Source organism: Ambystoma mexicanum, chromosome 2p (assembly GCF_040938575.1).
Source record: "Ambystoma mexicanum isolate Mex_15411 chromosome 2p, UKY_AmexF1_1, whole genome shotgun sequence".
In the NCBI taxonomy this organism is placed as follows: Eukaryota; Metazoa; Chordata; class Amphibia; order Caudata; family Ambystomatidae; genus Ambystoma; species Ambystoma mexicanum.
The window spans coordinates 594,694,864-594,721,867 of NC_090923.1; the positions used below are offsets into that span (position 1 = coordinate 594,694,864).

The window sequence follows — 27,004 nt, forward strand, 5'->3', positions numbered from 1 at the left end:
CTCTAGCCACATCCAGCGAGTGCAAAGTCCTTTCAACCAGCGACAAAGGCATCGGAAAAAACACAGGTAACACCAAGGGCTTGATGAGATGAAAGTCCGACGGCACCTTGGGCATGAAGGAGGGGTGCGTCCTAAGACCACCCTTGTGTCGTGAAAAGTCAAGTAAGGTGGCTTACAAGGACAGGGCCTGAATAACTCCCACTCGCCGTGCAGAGGTGATTGCCATGAGGAACGCGGTCTTCCACGATAAAAACTTCAGCGGTGCTGAATGCATAGGCTCGAATGGAGGACCCATGAGCCTAGTCAGAACCACATTGAGTTCACACGCCGGGGCGTTCACCGGCGGGAACAAACGGAAAAGTCCTTTGATGAACTTCTTGACCAGATGGTGTGACCATAACGATGACCTTCCCAGAACTTTGGTGTAGCGGGAGATCGCCGCCAGATCAACTTTGATGGAAGCATGAGCCAGTCCTGCTTTGGTCAGCGACAGCAAATACGGCAGCACCTGAGGAGCCATAACTCGTAGAGGGTCGATCTTCTGTGCACGGCACCAGACAGAACCTCTTCCACTTATGTCTGTAGCATTTCAGTGTAGACAAAGCACTGGCCTTGGAAAGCACCTCCTTGCAGTCCACCGGGAGATCGTATCCACCAAACTCTAGCGCTGCAGTAGCCAAGCCTGCAAGTTCAGCGACCCAGGGTCGTGGTGCAGAATTGTGCCTCCTTCTCTGGTGAGAAGATTTGCGGCTGCCGGAAGCTTCACTGGAGGGGACGCTGACAAGTCCAGAAGCTTTGGGTACCAGATCTGTCTTGGCTATGGCGGTGCGACGAGGATCATCTTGCACCGGGACCGTCTGAGTTGATTGTCTAGTCAAAGAAGCAACGGCAACGGAGGGAACACATACAGGAACGGGCCGTCCCAGGGGAATGAGAATGCGTCCCCCATGCTCCCCGGCTAGGGAAACCTGGTGGCGAACCTCTGGCACTTGGTGATCGTCGCCAACGCAAACAGATCGGTCTGGGGATTGCCCCATCGTCGGAACAGAAGATCCACTTGGTCCTGCCGAAGCTCCCACTCGTGGCAAGCGCACAGCTCCCTGCTGAGCGAGTCAGCAATGGTGTTCTTCAATCCTGCCAGATGAAACAGGATGAGGAACCTCCCCTGGGCAAAGGCCCAGTGCCATAGGTCCTGCACCTCTCTGGAGAGCGCTGGGGATCTGGTGCCCCCCTGTTTCCAGATATAGAACATCGTGGTGGTGTTGTCCATGAAGACCCATGCCACCTTGCCCTTGAGGGACGGAAGTAAAGAAAGACTTGAGGGCCCAAAATACTGCTCGCAGCTCCAGCACGTTGATATGCAACAATTCTCCTACAGTAGCCACAGGCCTCATGCGTGGAGACTTCCGGTGTGTGCCCCCCATCCTTCCAAGGATGCGTCTGTAGTGACCGTCTCCTGATGAGGCGGTGTCTGGAAATGCGCACAGAACCCCCACCACCGTATCGCTCGAGGGAAACTCTTGTCGAGAGTGATCTTGTCCTCGAAGCTTCCCTATACCTGAAGCCAACGGGTGTCGAGGAACCCTTGCAGTGGACGCATCCGCAGCCTGCACAGCCGAATGAGGTATATACATGACAACATTATGCAGAGAAGGGACTTGATGGACCTCACCGTTGCGATCTTCAGGGTCAACAGCCATTGTACCTTGCCCGGGATGGCAGCTATCCTCTCCTCCGACGAAGACGCAAGGCACGACACTGTGTTGAGTCGGGACCCCAGAAACAGCGCGTCTTGCGATGGCACCAATCAGGACTTCACATAGTTCACCGAGAACCCCAGCTTCGTCAGCAGCTGGACATTCTTGCCACACGTGGATCCCTCTTAGACGCAGCCGCCCCGCCACCGGCGCCAGGCACTTGGTGAAAATCCTTGGCGTCGACTTCAATCCAGTTCAAGGCCCTTGAACCACGAAGCTCAGGAACTTGCGTGTCCCTTGTGAATGGGTATGTGACAATAGGCATCCTCCAAGTCCAGCGACGATAGAAAATCCCCTTTTTCCAGCTTTCCAAGCATGTGCTGAAGGGTGATCATCCGAAACTTCTGAGATTTTATGTAATTGTTCAGACGGCGGAGGTCTAGGATGAGCCTCCAACTCCCCGACTTCTTGACGAGGAAGTAACGAGAGCACACGCCAGAAGCTGAGTGACGTGGTTTGTCTGCTTGGCCACTGGCGGTACACAAGGACACTCATCGGAATTCCAGGGTGTGTCCATGGGCGAGAGCGTCCCGCACCCAACAGTCGGTGGAGATGGATTTCCATACCGACGAAGTTCGCCAGCCAGCCTCCCACCGGGATGTGTGGGTGAGGGCCCGACGTCACGGCAGGTTCAATCTTGTTTCACTGTGGAGGCAACGCCTTGGGGTCCTTGCCGGCGACGGCGACATCCTCCAGACTTGTTGCAGCCCCTGCAGGCCTCCTGGGCCGAAGAGCGGGACTGTTGACGGTAGGCCAAAGTACTTCCACCGAAGCCTTTGGAGGAGCCTTGGGATTTACCTCTGGAGGTCCGAAAAAACAGCCATCGCTGCTGGAGTGTGCCCAAGGCACGAGCCGTCTCCTTGTCCGCCTTGATGGCCTGAAGAGACTTGTCCACAGTCTTCCCAAACAAGTTCTCCCCGTCGAAAGGCATGTCCAATACCCTCGACTGAACATCCTGGTGAAAATTCGTGGCCCATAACCATCGACGCCGACGAAGGCAAACGATGTTGCCCATCTGGCAAAACCCTGTGTCAGCAAAGTCTGTGGCCACTGAAATGGCATGATCCGAAGCCACTTCCCCCTCCTGCAGGATCTCCAATGCTTCCATCCTCTTGTCGTCAGGAAGGAAGTTCAGGTGGGGAGTGATCTTAAACCAGACCTCCCTGTTGTAACGTGCCACAATGTCAAGGGTGTTGGCCGCCTCGAAGGTCGTCACCGCCTAGATGACTCGTCGTCTCATGCGATCCAACTCCTTCCCCTCACTGTCTGGGGGCGGGGGGAGGGAGGAGGACATTGATGAGGAAGCGCCAGATGATTTCTTTTAGCCGCCGCCGAGACCACCGAACACTTGGGTGCACAGTCGAGCACTCTATACTTTTTCTCGTATCGGTCCCTCTTCGCCGGGGCAGAGGACGGATTCTTCATCAGGGACAGTCCCTCGTCCCAAATATCATCCAAGAGCGGAATTGAAAGTACAGTCTTCCGCTTAGCCTCACATTGTTGGTACAGGAAACCCTCTTTCTTCTCCTCGGGGGTCAGTTGAAACAGCTCTGAGGCCCTAGAGATCATCGTGTGGAACAAACCTATCTCGTCGGGCGGTGAGGCCCTGGGTGGAAGAGACGGGAGGTCTAACCCGCCGTCGTCGTCCGTGCCTATTGTCACCATGTCCGGGTCCGTCTCATCCCTCAGTGGAGGGGAGGGAGGCAAAGGGTGACAAGGAGGTGGAGGGTGAACTCTCCTCTTCTTGGCCTGGGGGTTCACCTGACGGCCCAGGTGCTGCAGCGTCTTCCCGCAGGCTTAAGGGGCACCCCACACCGGATCTCCGAGCACTAGGTGTGCAGTGCTTTGAAAATGTCCGCCGTGTGTTTGAGGTGGTTGCTAAGGAGGCGGAAGCGGGAATGGGGGGGTTTGGGGGCGACGAAGGCAGCGGTGTAGGGTCCTTCAAGTCCTCATTGTGCTGCTCCTTCTCGTCGGTCTCATCGCCACTCTCGACGTCACCCTCGTCTGAGTCCCTGCCGTAGAAGCTGGCCTCGACGAACTTCTTTTCCAAAATAGTCTGGAGAGTAGAAAGCTCCTCCTCATAGGAGATGTCCGTGCCCTGCAGGACTACAGTGCCCTCTCTTTCCCTGCGACCAGGGGAGACTGTTTCGGGGAGATGACAGCAGTCGCCTTCTCCAGTGTCTTCTCTATGGGATGGAAAGAAGATTCCCTCCTGGCAGGCAGGCAGGCAAACTCTCGCCTTAGAAGTCGTACCCTGTGAACCCACATCAACGGCCTTCGTGAGGGACGCCATCGCTCCTTCAATGGAAGGCTGGGCCTTTGCCAGGTGAATCTGGGCCTTCACGAACTTGGTCAGAGTCCCGCTCCTCCTTTGCCTTCTCCGTCGGGCCCGTCCGGGGCTTCTCCAGAAGCTTACCCGGGTGGTCTTACTTCCTCTTCTTCACAGAACCGGAGCGCTGGGACGTGGTGGAAGGTGCTGGAGACACTGCTCGCCCTGGCCACCAGGGAGCCCGTTGCAATGGTGCTCCCGGTAACCGCGGACTAACGGTGCTTAGCCTTCTGTTTTCTTCTTGTGTCTAGGGGAGGCATGCTGCCGGGACTCACCCGTAGCAGGGGCCTTGGCCTGAAGCCACTCGGTAAGATGCCTATTCCGAACCTTCATGGTGTGGGGGACCATCTCCTTGCAAAATGCACCGTCATCCTCCAAGTGCGTTTGGTCCAAATGCAGGCAATAGAGGCACAGGGATTGCCTGTTGTCAGAGTAGATGTTCTGTAGGCTGCATCCAGGGCACATCTTGAACAGAGGCGTCAAGTCTTCCTTCGCCTCCTCCATGTCCACGCTGTGTAGGCCTCCAAGAATCTTCTGGAATCCTCCAAGAAGCGAACTCTATGAAAACTCGCCTTTGCGGGGCGCTGGAAAATCCGAAAACGGGTCCCCGTTAATCAGATAATGGATCGATGGAGCTTGAGGCTCGATTGACCGGAAAACTAGAGTAAACTAAGAAAAAGCGCAAAACGCAGAAAAAAGCCCAAGAGCTAATCACAAGGACTCCCACCACTCAAACGTGCGGTAAAAATCAGAAAATGGCTGCCAGAGGAGGTGCTTAGGTAGAGGGCAGTCATTGGCCAGGGCATTATGACCCAGAGACCAGTGATTGGTTGTTGGGAGAAAGACAATTCAGAAATGAAACTGATGTTATCTTTACCGAGGATTCCCAGCCTGACAACTGGGAATAAACATGAGCATGTTAATCCATGCCAGCCCACATGCTGGAGAAATAAGGCAATCCTCATTGGTTGGAAACCAAAACCTTTGCACGCTGCCTGGGATGTGATTGGTGGGCTAGCTTGGCTTGGATGAAAGATGTTATCTGTGTGGAGACCCCAGGCATTATGTCTTAACCAAAACTCTGAAAGACTGCTGATAAGATGGGCTGCTGTTGAAGATTCTCGTTTAGCCTTGCTGGCTGGTCCGTGACCCCTTTTTCCTTGTATTCCTGCTTCTCCTTGCTGGGGTTTTCCTCAACTTCCTCCAGTCTTCCTTGCTGAATGTAATGACTGTCCTTCATGGACCCTTCCTCCTGCCTGCAGAGTTGCATCCATGGTAACAGATTCCTGGCCCCCATGCCCAGAAGTAGGGCATTTCAAAGTCTGGAAATTGGAGTAGTTTTTGGATACTCCACTTCAGCTCTGCTGTGGGAAATCCTGGGTCACCATTGCCGCTGCTGCATGGCAATTTTCTTGCTTGCAGGGTGTACCGTGTACCCTCTGCCCGCCTGGACGTAACTGTGAACATTGTTGTGCTCAACTGTTGGTTGTCTTTCCAGGTGTCCTCACTGGGTTCACCGTATCTACATCCTTGTTGGGTGGTGGGTTGCACCAACTGGAGCACCCAAGCGCTGCTTGGTCAACCTAAACCCAAAACACAAACTCCCCTATGGGGTCCACTTGGCCCAAGAGCAGTGGGGGTTTTGGAGCCCCTCCACCTTCTATCTCTCTCCACTGACTGGAGTTGGCCCTGGGCACCTTCTGCATCTAGCTCTTCCTGGGCTGCTGGTTCTTGAACCTTGCGTTTGAACACATCTTTGGGGGTTCCCTCTGGCTACCCACTCCCGCTGCACCTCTGGGATAAAATAAGAAGATGTCTAATATTTCCCCCATAACTGCAGCAGGCATACTGGGTTTGTCCCATTGATTTCTATGGGGAAAACGTTTGCAAACTTTACAAACTCCTGAAAAGTAACTTTAAAAGGTACCTACCTGAACTGAACATTTTCACTGGTCCCCTTTGGGGCCTGCAGTTTCGAGAAATAGGTGAAAATGATTTACTATACTTGTTTGAATGGTAAAACACTGTTGTTCCACTCTTTCACAGCTGGTTAAGTTGTTTCTACCTTTTACTGGCTTTGCTTTTACGAGATGTTTGTTGACCCTCTGGGCCGTTTTCCTATACTCTAACCCTTTTCCTCCTGCACTTCAAGGGGCCACATACGCCTAGTACTTCTAGGATTAGATAGTGCTCTATACTGTATTTTTAAGAGTGAGGAAGATTCAATGTTTAAAGTTTTATTTGTAGATGTTAAATATTAAATACTTCTCCACTTGTTAGTTTATTTTGGGTACTTATTTGACAGTGTCTTTATTCTAATGCAATAGCAAATAAATGGTTCATATATGCTGACCGTATTTTATGAGTGGTATTTGTATGGGATGAATTGTACTTTGGTACCAACCCACCTGCCCCCAAGATGGGAACCTGACTGCTCTAAGTTACCCTTTGTGAGTTTGTTCTTGCTTGGTGGACACCCTGTTACTAAGGCTAGGTCTCACCAACTCCCACCAGAAGGCTGCGAAAAAAGCTTTTTAACATGGGGCAATTAATCTGTCCTTGCATCTCATTTACTATTGGAAGCCATCCAATAATAGAATTACCAGTCAGCCATAGGTGGTTATGTACAGAGATTTTGGTAAAAGCTATTCTTCACCTAATAAATACAACAACAAACATGTATACAAATAATAATGACGATTCCATGATGGCAAACAGTGGTAAAGAGCCAGAATAGATCCAACCCAGTGTAATTAAATACTGTGAAAGGTTAAACTGCGAGCATGTACTATGCTAGGTGTTCCAGTGAGTACTCAGTGTGTTGGACTCCAATATATTGAAATGGCAATTTAAACATGTAGCGATCAGAGCATTACTAAAAAACTGATTTCTATCAGTGGAGGTTTCAACGGTTTGAGACCATGCAATCACTGCTTCTTACCTGCTGAAGATAAGGTGACGGTCAAAGCAACCTCCGTCCACCCCCCCATACATTGGAAAGGCCCCCCGGCGGGTCACCCGAGATGTGAAATTCGTAGGTGCTTGTCGTCTTTGTTTGGGCTCTGGACACTGGTGAGGGTTAAAAAGGGAAAAGGGAGGACAAGTGGCCACAGGATTTTTGCAGCGGGCGTGCTGCTCTCGCAGGTACTCAGTCATGATACCATCCAGCGTAGGTGGTGAGGGGAGGTGACGGTCAAGTTGTTTCTTGATAGCTGGGCTCTGGCAGTAGGCCCCATGGTCAGACTTTTGCCGCAACACTCGCACCTTCTTTCCATTGCATGGGGACTGTCTTTCCCGAACAAAACTTATACGACCAATGAGGGGAGAGCTGCTTACTGGACCATGTCCAGGCAGGGATGGAGGAAGTGGTGGTACCGGTTGCCTTGTGGGGCAGTGCACTGAGGTGGAAGGAGCTGTCACAACTCCCAGCCGAGTAGAGGTGGAACTGGCCAGACGGGGAGTGCGAGGCAAGGTAATTGGGGAGGCAGCTGCTACTGCATTTATGGCTGGGACAAATGTAGAAGAATGGGAGGCAGCAGTCATAGGCAAGTCGGCTTCTTTTGTTAAAATGCTAGCGGTATCCTGCAGCCCCTTGGAAATCAAATGATTGCGGATGAGCAGCAGCAGCTCCTTCTGTGGAAATGTGATACGGGACTGGGCCACAACATCAGCCTTTTGGAGCCTTGCTAACGAGACATCAGAGCCCATCAGCAATGGCTTGCCTGAGACACGCTCAATTAGTTCGGCTGCATATTTACAGAAACGCACATGTTCACTTCGCTTGTCCTGCAGCACAGGCTCTTTCATCAACTGCTGGATGTGGCTGCTGCTGAACAGTGGTAACTTGCTGATGATCTGACGTACTGTAGTGCTGCGCGACAGACCCATTAGTGCTTTACAAGCAAGGGCCCGAATTTGGTCAGCATCTGTGATGGGCATCTTGATGGAAAGAAGTGATAACAACACCTTAATCCCATTGTTAGACTGCACCACATTCCACATCTTGCTGAGAACATGCTCTGTGCCCTTGGGGTGCAGATGAGTCTTTCGCCGAGGGGTTCCAGAAATAAACTTCCCAATGCTCGGGAGGCGGGTGTCTGGTGCACACACACAGTTTATAATTATCTGGAGGGCCGATTTCTGGATCTCAGCATCATGAATGGCAAATTCACCTTCAGCAACACCCAGAATAATGCTGATACCTAGGGAAAGCAATAAAGACAAGACAATTATTGGTCCAAATCGCAGCAATTTAATCATGTATTTTTGCACCTCTATTCAAATCACTGATTAGTGCTGCTAGATCAAGGCCCATGCTCTTCAGACAATGATTTTTCAAAGCTCTAATGCACACCAAAAGTACCAGCAATGATGGACACTTGAGCAGTCATGCAGACATGATTTCGAAGGATCTACTACTCACTTTGACTGCTCACTTATTGCTAGAAGTCATACAACAGTACATCTTCCACTATGCTTTCAAGATTAAAATACTCCCCAAACATATCCTTTTACCGCTCATCTACATATTGAGATTACCCAAACAAACACTAACGTGTATCACACATCAGTGTAGGCAGCATCACAAGGCACAGTTGCCTTCATCCTACTGTGCAACCCGCTTAATTGAAAGGCTGTCAGAACACTTTACTTTACCTGTAGGTAATGTTCTTCCTGATGGATTAGTCCTTCTCTCCATAATGGAAATCTTTAATATTCCCTTTCCAGCATCAGCTTTCTTCAGAAATGTCTTCAATGCTGTGAAGGGTAAGAGGGCCACACACACACACACTGCTGCTCCATATCAGCTCTTCATGAAGTCCATGCATGCCCCTATACCCAACAGGATGTTGTGCCAGTATATATGGAGCAGCCAGGCCCCAGGACTTCAGACCCAACTTTTTCGTAGCACTCACCAGCTGACGACACGCAGAACAAAAGAGGTACGCAACCGACATGCCGAGAGGCAGGTTGCGATGGCGATGATACATCTGTGGGAGGATGGCATAAACCCCGCCTCATGGATTATTTCTCCCACAGATTCCTCATCTTTGGTACATTCCCAAAGCAGTACATGAAAGTGGAGGAGGAAGAAAAGCAAGAAAGCACCACTTACACCAGAAAACACTGGAGGTCTACTCCGTCCAAGGCGAGCATCTTGCCCAGACAGGGAATCCAGGCGGTAATGTTTCAACAACTGTCAAGCAGCTAGGTGGGTTTCACTGCTCACATCTGACAACTTGGAACCCCCCTCGTTGCAAGGTAGAGGTGGCAGCCAAGCCCCTAGTGGAACGAGCCTGACACCTTCAAGAACATCCTTCAGAGCCAGGCTATTGCATTCTGAGATGCAGAGGATGAACCATCTGAATAGGTTCTATTTAGTCACAGCCCCCCTGCCAGCACAGGCATAACAGAGTAGTCCTCTTTTATGATGTCCCTCCTCCAAGATATATAGTAGCTGAGAGCCTACAAAGGATCCAGCCAATGAAACCTTGTCTCCATAATTAGAGGTTTGAGGAGGAAGAAAAGACAAAGAAAGTTAGATTTTCTGAGAGGGATACAAATCCAGCAGTACCTTAGGCAGAGGGGACCGTCTCATGCTCAAAGATAGCTTCATCACAGAGAACACCAAGTAAGGAGGTTTAGCAGACAGCACCAGGAGCTCACTCAACTTTCCTGCAGAAGCAATGGTTACCAGGAAAATCACTTTAAAGGCGAGCCGTCACAATGAACATGAATGCACTTCCTTAAATATGGAGCCCCCATAAGGAAAATCAAAATTAACTTCAAATCCCACGGAGAAACAACAAATTGGCGCGTTGAGGTGGGGGTTGGGGGAGGGTAGGGAGAACTGGTTACACAAACCCCACAAACTGTACAACAGCAGGGTTTGTGAAGAATGAGCCCTTGTTCAGGGGTGTATTTATTTTATTTATTTTTTATTTATTTCATTTGTTACTCGCCCAGACCCTGGGGTATCACGGCGAGGTTACAGACAACTTATGAAACTTTCTTGTACAATGTTACAGTAAGACAATTAGAACAAACAGTAAAGATGGTTTATAAAACAATATGTTTAATAGTCGTTGGGGTGATCAGTCTTTTTAAGAATGAAATGGCAGTCGGATACCTTTTCACAGAGACAATCTGCAGACCCATTCATGGCCAAAGAAACCAGGAAATCCAGAACACAGTAAGTAGAACATGTCAGAGGGTCCAGACTTCTTTTCCGGCACCAAGCCGAGAGGTTTAGCCACCTACAAGCATATATGGACTTCGTGGCCTGCCTCAGAGCATACAGATTCACAGTCAGGAAGTAATCCGATAAGTCCCACTCCTATCCCAGCAGCCAAGCATGAAGATTAAGGCTGTTGAGGCTCGGGTGAAGAAACCTCTAGCTAGAGTGGGATAGCAGATTCACCATTGCCAGAAGACACCAGGGAGGGCAGATGGACAAGTCCAGATACCCTAGGTACCATGTCCTCTTGGCCCAATCTGGAGTGATCACAATCAACAAGGACCCGAACAAAATGCGGTCATCTCCAGAAAACTAGTCTGCATAGAGGAGATCGACCAGCTATTTGACAGTCAATGAATCCCCCAGAACTACCTGCAGGGGAAAAATCCCTGGAGGAAACAATTCACACTTACTGTACACAAGCAGCTAAGAGGTCCACTTCAGGACCCTCCAAAAGGCGAAGATCTTCTCCAGAAATTCCTGGCAGAGTTCTCGCTCGTGGGAGGCTGGTCTGTCTGCTCAGAGCATCAGCAAGGACATGCTCCCATAGAGATGGGCTGTTGGCAGGCAGAGACAATTTCCATAACCCAAAACTGCAGTCTCATTGCTTCTCTGCACAATGGAAAGGACCCAATAGCACCCTGTTTAAAGTAGTGCATGGCAATGGTGTTTTCTGTCAAGACAAGTGCATTCTTGCATCTCAGAGAGGGGATGAAGGCGACCAGGGCAAGCAGGATCTCCTGCAGATCCAACAAGTTGATGTGTCCCCAGGCTTATGTCAAAGACTAGAGTCAACTCATTGTAAGATCCAACAGGTGAGCTTCCCAGCCTTTGATATGTGTCCATGATTACTGTCATTTGGGGCTAGGATTGGTGAACCAATGGCCATCTCAGCAAGTTATTTCGCAGGGTCTGGCCCCCAAGATCCCAAGATACAAATTTCAAGACTTGTAACCAGTCTGGAGTAGCACCCTGGGAACAAAGACCACTAAATCCTAAGTAGCCACTGGAGCGACCTCATGTACCAACCAGGATGAAAGGGGCCATGAAAAACTTAAGACGCAGAAAGGCGGAGGCAAAGACCAGCCTCTGTGAATGGAAGACATGTACCATCTGTCAAAGATAGCTAGAAAAAACACAGTAAGGGAGTACAGTTTAAGGGTTTTTATTTTTATTTGTTGGGGCTTGGGCTAAATCACTTGTCTGCCCAAAAACCCCCTACCTATTCCCAAGCGCCCATGAGCTGTGGTTAGTTCTAGAGATTGCTAACCCCTATTGTCTAGAACTTAATATTTTACTTATGATGGACTTCCTAAGAGCAGGCTATCTAAATTCCCTCAGCGATTTTCTAACTGTCCCTAGTCTAGCAATAGGTTTGTTTTCGAAAAGGGAGTTTGGATAGTGCCTTGCAATGACTCGTGTATGGAGGGTAGATCAGTCCCGTTCACTCACTTCCTCTCCATTACTCTTCCTAACATTTCACTTGACTTACTCCTCCCACCAGGTGCCAATTCCTCCGATTTTTCACTCCTCCTACTGCTCAACTCCACCCTTTGATGTACCAACTCCTCTCAATCCACTTCACTAAGTGTCTCCTCCCGCTACGACCCTCCTCCTCCTCCTCCTCCTCCTCCTTCCGCTACGACCCTCACTACTACACCACTCCTCCAACTATTATACTCTTCTGACTACTACACTCTTCCGAGACCACTACTCAACACTATCCATTTTCTCTGGACCAGCCCTCTCGCACTACCTTTCAGACACTCGCACTGCAGACCCATCATCAATACTTAAAACACCTCACCTTCTTCAACAATCTCTTCCACAAGCCACCACTCCTACCTTGCTCCTGTTCGTTTCCTGGTCACAGTACACTTTCACCACTGACCTTACCCCGTACACCAACAACTTCACGCTTCGCGTCTCCCGTTACATATCCCTCCCTTCGTAGGGATTGTTCTTCTTACCCCATCTAATCTGAGCTGTTCTCCCTTACCCGGGATGTGTATGTGCACATGGAAGCTTTGAAAAGGGCCTAATCGGTTCAGCTGGCATTTGTGGTTTAACGGCAGCATATCAAGTTCAATACAACAGATCGTGTTTCGAGAAGCCAACTCCCAGACAGTGTCAGTCAGTCTTGGAGCAGGTCTGTGGTGGTTTAATGGATGTATGCACAAAATTCCAGGCAGTGCATCCTGGCAGGACCCTGCTGTTACTGCGATTGTCACATATGTGCGTGGCTTTACGGTGTGGCCTTCTCATTCTATGGGCAGCTCTGCACTTATTCTTCATGGCGCAAGTAGCTCGATGGGACTGATGGCCTTTGATTTTCGATGTGGGTGATATCTGTCACAGGGTTTCGTCGTTTCTCTTGCTCGAGTCAGGCTGACAAGATGGCAATGCCTCAGATATGTAATAAGAAGAAAAACACTAGAGAGCATGTCTGTATAATGTCTCAATAGCCATTGTAGGCGATAACAGTGCGTGAAAGCATTCTGGTACAAGACAGGGGAGGAGGGAAGGAATTGTCCAACATCCACCTCAGGGGCAGGACTGGCACTGGATTCCCCTTTTGCATCTCCCACCTCACAACAAGTGGGATTGCCAGCCCCTAAAGACAAGGTCAAAGGCTTGGCCTTTTCACACATCTGAAGGATGTTTGCCACCTGATCCTCGGGAGGGAAAGCCCTGCTCAGGCAGATGTGCAAGACCTCTCCATGGAACCGGAGAGACTGAGGCAAAGAAACAAGGAACTTTTTGAAATTCATGGGGAAACCCAACTGTGAACGGCAGAACTCTGAATGAACTGCCAGTGGGTGTTTCCAACCACAAACCTCAAGTACTTCTTGTATGCAAGATGAACTGGCACATGGAAGTTGGCGTCCTTGTGATCTATTGACACCAACCAGCCCTACAGTTCAAGGTATCTGGGTCAAGATGACCATCTTGATAATGACCTCCTCCACCACCCCTCGCCTGTCTTCGGATGTTTCTCCTCCTTTCAACTGTCCCACCCACCCAGACGATGTTTCTAGACGAGTCTGATCTATGAAAGTCTTGTCAAAGCAGATTCTCTGCTGCTCATCCAGAACCATCAAGGACCACATCAATTCCCTTGGCCGATTTCTGCAATCACTCCTTTGGCACTGGAACCTTCCCCTCACCCCTTATGCACTCCCTTGTGCACCACCTTCATAAGAAGCCTTTCGCCGATCCTTCCTCTCCGGCTATCACCCGATCTCCATCACTCCTTTCCTGGGAAAACTTCTGGAAAAGCAGGCCATCTCCCAGCTTAATCTGCATACCTAATCTGTTGGTTGACTCCACGACCACCAGTCTGGCTTCAGAGCTGCAGTAGCATGGAAACATCTATCCCGAACACCTGTGAAGACTTGCTCTCTAATCTTGATTCCAATCTTCCTAATGTCCTCATTCTCCTCAATCTATTCTCTGCTTTTGACACGGTCAAGCATGCCATCCTGCTCAATCACCTCTGTGACAACCTGTGTATCACTGGTCAGGCCATGGCTTGGTTGACCTCTTTTCTCACTGATAAGCCATCCCGAGTCCAACTGGGGTCTTTCCTCTAATCTCTCTCTACTTGTGGTGTTCCCCAGGGGTCTAACCTTTCTCCCTGGATTTTCAACCACCACATGGCACCCCTTGCCCACTGCATCGCTACATTCTACAATAACTTTCAGAGTTATGCGGATTACACCCAGCTCTCCTTTAGGCTCCCCTCAGCCACCTCTGCTCCTTCTCTCATACCAGACCGTCTGGCTGCAGTTCAGGAATGGTGTGCCACCAATGATCTCTGCCTTAATCCCAGTAATACTGAGATCCTCCACATCGGGACACCTGCTCCCTCCTTTCCCTTCCCTTCTCTTCTGGCCGCCCACCCTAGGCCCTCTTCCTGCTCCTTCCTATGAGGTTAAGAACCTTGGTTTAATCTTCGACTCCACCCTATCCTTCTCTCCTAACATCTCTGATATCTCTAAGAAGTCACACTTTCAGCTGCACTTCCTCAGAGTTATTCTGCCATTCCTCACTTTACCCCAGAAGCTCACTTGTCTCCAAAGCCCTGGTCTTCTCTAGGCCGGACTATTGCAACAGCCTCTTAAATATGCTTGTCTCTACTCTTCGACCGTTACAACTAATCCAGAACAAGACTGCTAGACTTGTCTATGGCCTCCAGCACAGGGACCGTATCCCTCCAGCTCAGAAATCTCTTCACTGGCTCCCTGAGGCTGCAAGGATCAAGTTCAAGACCATTTGCATCATCCACAAAGCTTTATGGGGCTCCACCTCCAAATCTCTGAGGGTCAGACACTTCTCCAAGCAGAGATTGGGGGGCAGATCTCTTTCCTCAGCTGGGGCCTCCCTCTGGAACAGCCCCCCTGCCTCTCTCAAACTTGAGCAGCACCACCTCCAGTTCCGGCAGCAACTTAAGACCTTCCTTTTTGCTTCCGCTTTCTCTCTTCCTCTCCCCTGCTGATGAGCCCGACTGCTCCACGCACTGGTCATCTGGCCACCCACTAAACTCGAGCCCAGGTTGATGGCCAGTTGCCCACCCTCTGGCTGCACTTATTGAGTTACCTGCACTTCTCTCTCTCCCCCCTGTAGCACTTCTCACGTCCCTCTTCCCCACGCTTGCGCGATCTGAATGACTAGTAAGATTGTTTTGTCCTCCCTTTGTTTCCCCCTCCTTGTCTTTTCGCGCCTAGAAACACTTGTGTACAAGTGCGTTATAAATGATACATCATATCATGTCTGTGCGCATGTGTAAATTCCAGAACGTCAGGATTCATTGTTCAGGATCAGAAAGTAAAGAGTATCAGCCCTTCTCCTGCTCTCAAAAGGGCACCAGCTCTATGGAGCCCTTTTCACAAGCTGATGGACTGCCTCCAACAGCGGAGGGTTTGGAGGCAAAGAAATGCCGAATGGGGGGTGGTCAGGTGAGGCTGAAAGAGCCAAGAGGCAGTAATCCTGAGTTACAACCTGCACGGTCCAAGCACCCATAGTGATGAGATGCCACTCCCAGACAAACAGGGACAACCAAGTGCCAGATGAAAATAAATGGACAAAGTACAGTGGGAGGGGGCAAACCTAAATGCGCTCCATGATCTCTACCCTAGCAGGGGAGACCAGGCTGCAGCTGCTGGCCGGAGGACGCTTGCCCCCTGCACCAGAGGGCGAAAGAAAGGGAGAGTCAAAAAGCACGACAGCACAGCGCCAACAGAGAAGGCTGTTAAAAAGGTATATCCAAGGACTTTTCTGTGGCTACAGAGGCCTGAAACCTCTGCTGCAAAGATTTGTTAGCTTTCACCCTAAAGAGATGGTTGGCATCAAAAGGCATGTCCAGAGGTTTATCTGAACATCAGGAGCATATCCAGAGGTTATCATTCAAGAGCGCCTCCTCAGGACGGAACACACACTCACAGCACTCGCCTGACAACCAGCTGTGTCAAGGCCCTATTGCAAAATCTGGTGAGCAGCTCCCACTGTGATCCAGTCTCCCAGAAGGTTGTTGAAACCCACTCCCATCTCCATGGATGGAAAATTCTCAGACGCGCCGGAGACGCTCCACAGACTAAAAGTATACTTGGCCAGGGTGCAAGTAGAGTTCACAGCATGCAAAACCAGGCTGCCGGTTGCAAAAATCTTGCCTTCCATGGCATTCCCATTTCTGTGCGCTCCCGGTCACGGGTTAAAGAAGAAAAAGACATGGTCTTCAAGCCAGCTGTCTCAGCCTGCAGGTTTATAGTGATTGCATCGAATGGCAAAGCATTGAATGCCTTAGCATCTACAAAAAAGCATTAAATGTATTTTTTTCCATTTTCTTTTAACCCCCTTTTTTTACCCCTTAAAACCCATTATAATTGAAATAAAACCGTTACCTTTTCCTTTGAAAAAAAGACATTTGATGCTTTTTTTCCGATGCTTTTGGCATTCAATGCTTTGTATACGATGCAATGACTGGATACCGGCCTGCAACATCAAACTCTCCGGTGACGGATTAACGGTGAGAAAACCCAGACCCGAGAGTTGGTTGATGCTTCTTAGCAAGGACGTTTTTGGACAACTGTTGAGGATGATACTACGAATAATCCTAGAGGGAAGGCTAGCGCATCTAAAAAGAAAGAGTAGCCAAACCTTTCCTTAGGTAGGTAACATTGACAGAGCAAAAAGATGCAACTCTCAAGAAGAGGTAGTGGGCCAACAAAAAGGTACAATCCGTCCACAAAATTATCCGAAAAAAATATACCACACTGCTATACTGAAAAGTATATACTTTTAATAAAGTCAGACACATACAATTAACCATACAATTTATTACTCCAGTAATACGCAGTTATTTTCTTGGGGCACTGATCTAGCAGTACCTTGGTAAGATTCTGCCCATTACGTTATATGGGTCTGAAATCGGGGCTTTTGCCAACTTGCCCGATATCTTTAAATTAGAGCGCTATATACTTGAGACTGAGAATGCCCCCTCGAACTGCGAATGAAATTATATATCTGGAATTCGAAGTTGTGCCTATTTATGGGAAGTTACATCTTGGTTGTCGGACTTTGTTCTGGAAATTAATTGGCTAACATACCAGGTGACACACTGATGGGCCTACTTTACGGAGTAATAGTAACCAGAATAAAAATCACTGTATTAAGATAGCGAAAACTGTATCTATTGCAATAAAAATGGCTATCAAAAGGCCCCAGAGCAGGCCTTGGGCTGGGTATTTAAGAAATATAAAAAAAAATATGAATAATATATTAATTGAGCACAATCAGGAACAACTGATCGTGGCTTTTGCTACAAAAATCTTGTAGCACAATTTGTGGAGCACATTAAGGCTTGAGAAGCAAAACCGCAAAATGTTAAAAACGTTGCGGGTAATAGTTTTAGATAATCCCAGGATAGACTAAGATTTTATATCCCAAGGATCAGAGAGACGGTGAGTGCTTGGTCTAATATACCAATGGGGGGAAGACAGTGTAGATTGTGTGGGGGAAGAGTGCAGATAGACATCTGCTGACCGGTTCCTCTTCTCGATCTTCGGTTGAATGCTTTGAATGCAGCGGGTCTCACAGGATTGCCATCAGCAGACGCCATGCGGTCTTTATTCATGCGGGGAGATCATGAAGCTTATATTGTATTTTTTTACCATTTTCTGACGAAAGATTGTGACTGATTGCATTTGCTAGTCGTATTTTAGAGCACATTCGGAACTGGATGGATAAATTGAAATATCTTGACACCATATCAGTTTGGTTTTAGAAAGAACGTGGGAACAGATGCAGGAGGCCTACTGATTAACATCTTGCAACAATATGTGTAGACCCCTGGGAATCTTCCCATCTATGTGGTATCTAACAACCCAACGTCAACGTTTAACTTGGTGGACAGAAAAATTCTGTGGACCAAACTGGTCAATCTAGGAATGCCTTCGCCTTTGTTGTCCATTATATATAATATGCATGAAGACTCAAGAATAAAAATGCGACTTAGTGCGGATGGGACATTATCACAAGAAAGAAGGGTAAAAAATGGTCTAAGGTAGGATGTATATTTGCACCTACTATCTTTAATCTATACTTCTCTGATGTGGGAAGCTACTTAAAAAATCTAGTCGTAAATTCACCTAAAGTAGAAGGTACATTGGACAGCATATGCAGATGATGTGACATTGTACGATCATACCCCTATAGGCCTTCAGCATCTCCCTACTGCCTTTAAAGAATACATCTGTATAAATGCCCTAAAAATCAATTATAGCAAAACTGTGATTCTATGCCTGACACATAACAAAAAGCCAAAAAAATACTCCTGGTTCTTATATCATGAGAAATTACCTACTCGTACTGCTATAAGATACTCGAGATATCCTGTATATGGAGACAGGAAAAAAGCAAATTATCGGGCCTACTTGGATTCTAAAGTCAGCCCGATGACATGCCAGCTATGCAAAATTGACTTAAAGTATGACAAACTTTCTTTATTACCATGTCTACGCTTGTACAGAAACAAAATAGTGGCCCAACTATGCTATGGCATGGAATTAGCACCCTTGTGGTGTAGGGGTGAAGCTGTAATATAGGAGTCCAGATTGGTAAAATCAATGGTTAGATGCTTGTCCAAATGTGTGCCTCTGGCAGCCATTCGCTATGAACTCGGACTGCTTTTAATAAGAAGTGTAATAGAATGGCGGAGATTATCACTCTATAGGAAACTGATTACCTGTTAGGGAGAATTCTCATAAATGGCTGATTTCCCTTACCTAATGAGTCCCTCAGCAGCTTTGCTGGATTTCTAGGATTTACTTTTTTCACCTGGTAAGTGTGTGAACCTTTTTCCCACTCTTACATGTGTTTTGCTGTGTGTATTTATACCATTTGTGTGATCTTGGGCTCTGGAGCCTCACCTACTCCATGAGCATCATTTTTGTGTGTGTGTTACACAGCACCTTCAGTGCAGTGACACAGGGTTGTCTTTTAGACTTCCCACTGACTCAATTTTTCTGGGGCTGACTACTGTCTCCCAGAAACATGTAAAGATGCCATTAACTTTATGAAGTCTCTTTAAACCACAGACCCAGTGAACCCCATCTTACATGGAGTATTGGAAAATGTTAATTCTTATCCCTTTCTGTCCGTTTCTCTTGGAGCACTGATTTGCTCCCTTTACATCAAGACTTGGCTGGTGGCAGTGGTAACTACCCTAACTTTTCTACCATAAAACCATGGTATTGTTTTAGGCTATATTAGCCTTGAACATAAACCCGCTTGACCAGATACATTTTATTTTGGCTCCGGCTGGGTTTATTCGCCATTTCTTTTTGTTAAAGTCTTTCTCGTGTTTTACTCTGCATGCCAAACTGGGGTATATTCCTTTGTTCGCCATCTTTTCGCTGGCTTCTGCACAGAAGCCCTCCTTAAGGTGCCTGAAAGTCTGGGTAGGCAGGATGTGATGGCGGGGTCTTAGGACCACTGTCATGGGTTCCCTAGTAACCTAAGTCGCACTCCTGTTTGATTGGCTGGGTGACTGTCCTTGCCAGGACAGCCACCCTGCTGTGTGATTGACGGTCAGGCTGTATGAATGGGGGAAAACTGCATAAAAAGCAGGTCTCTGGGACTGGAAAGACAGTCGCCACTGGAACGAATTAACCAACGAGGAGCTGACAGAAGAGGAGCCCTACAACAACTGAACTGCCCGGTGAAGCCCTGTTGCAGGTCCGAATCTTCAGAATCCGACGACAGAGAAGAACCTCCAGGAAACTTCTTCTCTTGAGCTGGTGGGACCAACCAGTTCGCCCAAACTGCAAGCCAGGAGCCCTCCTCTGGTCGAATTCGCTGTACAGAGCTACAGTGGGCTGGATAGCCACGAAGGTCGGACCCTGCTTCGGTTTTAAGGAGCGTACCTTTTATTCGTTGCTTTGCTCTGCTGCTGGTTTCTTCCCTGGGAAGTGCAAGACCCTCCAGTTTTCCTACTTCTCGTCAGTCTGACAGTCACTTCAGGAACCGTGAGCCTGCAGGAACTACCAGGAACGTGTGCCTCAGCTACAGCTTCCTCTCCCTTTTAAGGTACTTTGCAAATCTGGTTGTTCGTTTCATTCAACCGCAGTGAAAGTGTTTTGAAATCCTTCTCCAAACCGAGGGCTTGTCCTTCTTTCGAACTAACTTTTCTGCCAACCAACCTCGTCCTGAATCCGTGGCACGAACTTTACTGCGAACTACCCTGAACCGTGTGATCTTGAGCAAAAAACATTTGACCCATTGACTTTGGCCCTAAGCCTTTTCTACCCGATTCTATCACTGTAGTTCCTCTTGCTCAATTGCCATGAGTACTTACCTGTTGGTGTGGTTCAATTTCTATTAACTTTGTTTTTCCCTCCCTTTTAAATTGCTGGAGTGCCATTTTGCTCCCACTTCATTGTGTGAGCTTAACTTGTCTGGAATTTAAGGGAAGTGGTGTGGTGCATTAAGAGTGTGATTTTTAAACTGCTTTAATAATAGTGTAATGTTATACAACTGAGAGTAAAATAAATGTATATTCTTTTACTTAAAAACCTTGAGTCAGTGTGTGCCTGAATCATAGTATTTGCTGTCCTTTGTGTAACTATTTGATACTGCTCACTTACTCTTGAGATAGGTCTGGCTGCTCTGCTACCACTTTAACTGTGTAGTACAGGCTTGTACCAAAGGTGAATTTGTACTGTCACTTGTAGTCTTAATTGTGTGTTCTGTTTCCAAAGGGTACTGCATATAATTCTGCCTAACACCTTTAAAGGAACAACCCTATCTGACATCATGGGTAAGGGGATCAGGGGTGGCTCTCCGGTATCGAAGTATCTTAAGGATATGGTGGAGGAAGTATATGCAGCCCTTGATAAACTGGGGGTTCCGCGAGAGTTGCTCATCTCGAATCCAATGAAAGTCAAGAAACTACTACTTCATTTCGACTGGAATCTCACCGTTAACAAGGTTATGAAGTTTAAAAATTGTATAAGCATTTTGCATCTCATTATAAAAGGTTGGGGGAGCCTGAACCATATCTGATCCAATTCCCTGATAGGGCATGGAGAAAGGAGTACATGCGATTTTGTTTTAATGTGCTCGGAACAGGGGAAATTAGGGATATTAGAGCTGGTCAGATTGAGAACTCTACCCTCTGTAGATTTTGTAAACAAAAGGAAACTTGTGAAACATTAGTACATATGTTGACAGAATGTGATAGTCTAAGGAAAGAACGAATCAGCAGTTTCAGCCAATAAGTCCCGAACACGGAATGTGTTGACTTGAAACTCTAATAGCTGGATATGTTACATGGTAGACAAATTAAATTACAGCTGGCCGTATTGAGATTCTTGAAGAAGCATTGTGGACTAAAAAAATGAAATAAAAATAAAATAAATGTGTCTATGTTTAAATGAATTAGAAGGTATATGTACTACGCATTAATTGACATGTCAAGGTATTAGGAGCATTGTGCCTGTTTTGATGTGCATGTACTTATGTATGTGACAGTATTATTTTATCTACATTGTTTTAACTATACATTTTAAAGAAAAATCTTTTGTAAAGGTTACTATGTAACCATAAACAAATATTAAATAATTTAAAAAAATTATTGTATATATTGTCATGAGGAAGCAGTGCTACGATTATTTTCATTTGATTCTTTGTTTTAGGAAATCTATCTGGATTGTAATTGATATTGGTGTTATCTTATGATTTGCTGTGTTTTATTAAAAGCTGGTTTTTGCCAACTGTATAATACGGTAATAAAATAAAAATAATACACAGTATTAAAACGATATCAAGCACATTATAAAAACAATAATGCCTATACAAGGACTCTCTTAAACCTATTGTCTATATGTGGGCCATTTACCATAGGCGAGCACACAACAAAGTAACAGAGGTGGAGAGAACCACAGAACCATAAAACCTAGCTAGCTGACGCGTCCTCTGTGGGCCTGTACAATGATGTACAGGGTCTCAAAAGACACAACCCAATACTATATATGTAATATGTGGAAGGTATGGACCTGTTGGTCAGTACCTAAAACACATGGTATGTGTGAGAAAACTGAAGGTGCCCTCACATCTGCTCCCGGGGATCTTCTGTTCAGGTGGCCAGGAAAGGGCCATACCTTTTGGATCCCCCACCCTTGGGTGGACTAGTGAGGGAGGGTCACCTGGGCGGTGGGCCCTTGGGGGTTGGGGAAAGAGTACCAGAGGGCGAGACAGAGTATTCCCTCCCCCCCTTTCATGACAGTGACCCAATTCACCTTCCCTCAGCTTTTATAGGATATTGTCACTCTTATCCTATTGATTTCCCTGAAGTGAAGTCCAGTACTGGGAAGAAGATCAAGATCATGCCCAGAGTAATGCAGGTTACCTACAGAAAGTACCATTATAGTACTGAGATGAAGAGGAGGGAGCCTAAGAGTTGCAGATCTGAAGGTCAGGCATGGTCTCATTGGAGTCAGGCATATAAGGAAAGTGGTGCACAGCTAAAAGCCCTCCCAGGGGCACAGGTGTATAAAAGGAGAGGGAGAAAAGGAGGAAGGAGAAGCGAGCACTACAGTGCGGAGGAGCACTGCCTGCCAAGACGCTGGAAGGAGACATTGCCAGATGGTGTTGATGCGTGGTGAGGGAGTTGTGTCCCGAAAGAGCTGGAGTGCGATAGGGAAGGGAGCCATGGAACGTTGTAGCCCCCTTCGCCATGCTTAACAAGAGCTCGTTCCCCTGGGAGGAAACGTCCTCCAGGGGTGTCTTGAGGGCAGGCGGTAACACTCTGACTGCAAGTATCAAGGAGCTGTTGAATGGAGAAGAGTAAGCAGCAGCCGGTGAGTTTCATAGAACTGTATTGAAACCTGACATGTATAAAGGCGAAGACTTTTATAGGTATTACATTGTATCGGAGTGGTTGCATGCAGCCGGCACGTTGTCGAAAGCCTCTCTGGAACTGAATTGAAATGGCTTGAAGTTCTGAATGATATGCATTACTTACCGTAAAAGCATTTCTGATGGTTGTGTCTGCTTAGATTCACATGCTGAGCATAGTCCGACGTCACCGCAGAGTATTGCATCTTGTTTTTAGAAAGTCGAAAGGCGACGTCAACATAGGCGTGTCTGTAACACCATCCCTATAGTGACGTGTAGAGTACCAAAAATCCCTCACGCGTCGAGGTCCCTCTGATTGTATTTTTTCTGCCATGAGGGAGCCTTATGACTAACATGAGGGAGTACAGAAAAGAAAGTAATAAGACGTCTATGTTCCTTCCATCCTAGCGGGGAGGAAGGGTGGACGCATGTGAATCTAAGCAGCTACAACCATCAGAAATGCTTTTACGGTAAGTAATGCATATCTTCTGATGTTTGTTAATCTACTTAGAATCACATGCTGTGCATAGACTAGCGACCAGTACCCGGAGTTGGAAGTGGGTTGTGAGAAGGAACAGTAGAGAAAAGATGTCTTAGTACTGCTTGTCCCACCTGGGAATCAGATCTAGAATGAGTATCTGGACAATAGTGTTTTGTAAAGGTGTGTACAGAACTCCAAGTTGCCGCTTTGCAAATGGACTCCAGGGGAACATTTGCAATGAATGCTATGGATGCCCCAGTACCTCGAGTAGAGTGCGCTTTAGGCTTGAAGGCCAGTTCTCTTAGCAAGAGTGTAACAGAGTGATGCACTGGACAATCCATCTAGATATAGTGGATTTGGAACTGCATCTCCTTCTCTTCCTGCCGCCACTGAGACAAAGAACTGATTAGTCTTTCTTAGTGGACGAGTTCTTTCCATATAAAACATGACCGCCCTGCGCACATCAAGTGTGTGCAGGCTCCTCTCCCCCGAGTTTGAGGGGTTTTGAAACAACGTTGGTAGTTCTATAGATTGGTTGACATGAAACTTTGAAATGAATTTCGGTGCAAACCTTGGGTGTGTGCGTAGAACCACCTTATCCTTGTGAACTGTTACAAAGGGGTCTAAGATAGAGAGAGCTTGTAGCTCACTCACTCTCCTGATGGAGGTGATAGCTATTAAAAAAGCAGTCTTAAGAGTGAGATCCTTAAGGCTTGCTCTGCATGGGCTCGATGGGGGGGCCCATGAGCCTGGTCAAGAGGACGTTCAGGTCCCACCCGGGAGCTGGGTTTGAAATAGGAGGGTGAATCCTCTTCACTCCCTCCATAAAAGCTTTAATCACTGGAACTTTCCACCATGACACCTTATGTTGTGGCGCAGTGTAGGCGGAGAGTGCGGCTAGATGAACTTTAATGGAATTAAAGACTAAACCTGAGTCCAGTAGATGAGTAAGGTATAGGACAATATGAGTGCGAGAGCAGTCAAACAGGGTTGATGCTCTTCGAGTTACACCAGATGACAAACCGTTTCCACTTACTGGAGTAGCAGTAACAAGTGTTAGGTTTTCGCGCTTCTCTGAGAATGTCCATGCATCTCTGAGGAAGCTGTTAATGTCCAAATTCTATGATCTCAGGAGCCAGGCTGCCAAATTCAGGGTCTGCGGGCATGGGTACAACGTCAGGCCCTTGTCTTGTGACAATATGTTGTATGGACATGGCAGTCTCACCGGAGGAGATGGTGACATTTCCATCAGATGAGTGAACCAGGGTTGGCGGGCCCACACATGGGAGCTACCAGTATCATTGTGACTGGTTACTGGTGCACTGGTGCATCTTGTGAACTATTTTGTTCAGAATGGGAGTCGGGAGGGGGGGAGGGGCGTAAAGAAATTTTCCTGACTATGTTATACAGAGACCGTTTCCTTTGAAGCAGTTTTGGGGGTACCTGGAGGCGTAATCTTGGCATTGGGCGTTCTCCAGAGTTGCGAACAAGTCAATCTCTGGCAAACCCCATTCTGCGAACACGTTGGAGACGAAGTCTCTGTGTAAGTGCCATTCGTACTCTGCTGGTAGAGGGAAGTCTCTGCTGAGTTTGTCTGCCAGAAGATGGAGTTCCCCTGGTACATGTTGTGCTAACAGAAACGTGTTTGAGAGCCCACTTCCAGATGTTCTGGGACAGCTTTGACAGTCCTGGAGAGTGAGTTTCCCCGTTTGTTCAGGTAGTACATGGCCGTGGTGCTGTCTGTGAGGATCAGTATGGTCTTCCCTTGCAGATGTGTCTGGAAGGCTTTTAGTGCTTTGAAGACCGCCAACAATTCCAGCAAATTTATGTGGTTGAACGCCACACTTGACGACCAAACTCTGTGCAGTCTGATGGGACTGGTGAGCCTCCCATCCTGTGAGGGATGAGTCTGTGGTTAGAGTGGCTTCCACTGCGGGGGTGGTGAAGGACTTCCCCTTCACAAGGTTCTCCCTCGACCACCACCGCAGCGAGAGAACCAGGGCTTGCGAGACAACCACCAGGGTTCATAGTCATTTTTTTGAATTTCTTTTTCAATACGTTTTTTTTTCCCGAAATGGGGCTTCCCCTCCAACCCCCCTTTTTTCTATTTTTTTAATTTTACCCCTTTTTTTATATTCCTGGACCCCAAAATAAATATATAATTTTTAAAAAAAGAATTACTTTTTTTTCGATATTTTTTTTCACCATCATTGTCTTTCGACATTATGTTTTCGAAAAAATGACTGCACACCAACCACCAGATCGTCCCATTGTCCGCTGGCCTGACACCACTGGCTGTTGAGCCAATCTTGCACTGGGCGCATGCGCATGTGAGGAACCAAGTAAATGCATGACGCCATCATTCTTAGCAACCGCATGGCTTTGCGTACCGTCACCTCTCGACCGACTATATATTGAGGGATCTGAAACAGCATGTTTTGGACCCTCTCGTTGAAGGGGAAGACGAGGCTGTCCCTTGTTCGAATTAGAGCCCCTAGGAATTGTTTGATTTGGCTGGGGTCTAGACTGGACGACTTCTTGTTGACAGAAGCCCAGGTGGAACAGGAGGTCAATAGTCTTTTGGGTATTTGAGAGGCATGTTTCGTAAGAACCCCCTGTTATGAGCCAGTCGTCGAGGTAAGGATAAACTGGAATGGATAACCTGCGCAGATGTGCTGCTGCCACTGCCAGTACCTTCGTGAATACCCTTGGTGCTGAAGCTATACCGAAGGGTAGCACCTTGAACTGATAGTGTTTGCCTTCTATTATGAACCAGAGGTATTTTCTGTAGCTGGCAACATTGAAATATGAAAGTATTCATCTTTCATGTCCAGTGTTGCCATGTAATCCTCCTGTGTTAGCAGGGGATTACCTCCTGCAAAGTCACCATACGAAATTTCTGAGGTTTTACAAATTTGTTCGCTGGGCACAGATCTAATACAGGGCGCATGGTTAGATCCTTTTTGGGTACAAGGAAGTACACTGAATAAATACCCTCCTTTACCTGTGACAGAGGCACGACCTCTAGGGCTCCTTTTTGGAGCAGCGATTCCACTTCCTGAAGAAGGATGAGAAGGTGTTCTGGTGTGAGACGTCTTCCCTTTGGAGGTCTGAATGTCTGGGACCAGCTGAACTCGATACAGTAACCGTGGGCTATTGTTGACCGTACCCAATGGTCTGTGGGAATCCCCTCCCATGCCTGCAGAAAAGATGTTAACCGGCCCCCGACCAGAGATGCATGGGAGGGGAACCAAATTTTTGGGTCATTTGGTGGCGGTGGCCAGGAAGCCTCTAGGAGTAGGGCCCCGACTTCTTCCTTTGCCACAACGTTGGCCTCTTTGAGCATACTGCGTGTTGTAACCACTGGTTCCCTGAGGGGAGGACCAGTTGCTGGCTGAGTTATACTACTCTTGAGTTTGTTGTTGGCCACGAAAAAAGCGCCTACTGCCATATCTGCGCTTATTTGGGGGTCTTGTGGTTTGGTCCAGGGTTTTTAATGTTTCATGCTCCTTCTTAGCTGTTTCCAGTGCGTCATCAACCGCTTTACCAAACAAGTTGGAATCCTCAAGGGGTTTGTTAATGAGGGATGCCTGTGTCTCTGGCTTGAAACCTGAGTTTCTAAGCCATGCATGTCTTTTACGGAGTACGCCCTGGACTAAGGCATCTAAACTATTCTTGATGATGCTTTGGTTCACTTGTGTGCATTCTGTGACAGTGGCCAATAAGCGGGTACGAAAAGGCTTGGGGACTTCTTGTAGACCTTCGCACAACATGCCCCATTGGGCATCAGCGTAACTAGCCAACAG

General features: G+C 47.6%; 1 protein-coding gene across 3 annotated transcripts in view; it reads right to left on the reverse strand.

The window, feature by feature from the left end:
• DCAF1 (DDB1 and CUL4 associated factor 1) overlaps positions 1-27,004 on the reverse strand; it is a 1,932,496-nt gene that overhangs the window by 998,681 nt on the left and 906,811 nt on the right. For all 3 annotated transcript variants that reach the window (XM_069644104.1, XM_069644105.1, XM_069644103.1), the window contains exon 14: positions 7,028-8,288. In XM_069644104.1, coding sequence (XP_069500205.1) covers positions 7,028-8,288 — 1,261 coding nt within the window. The remainder of the gene's footprint in view (positions 1-7,027; positions 8,289-27,004) is intronic.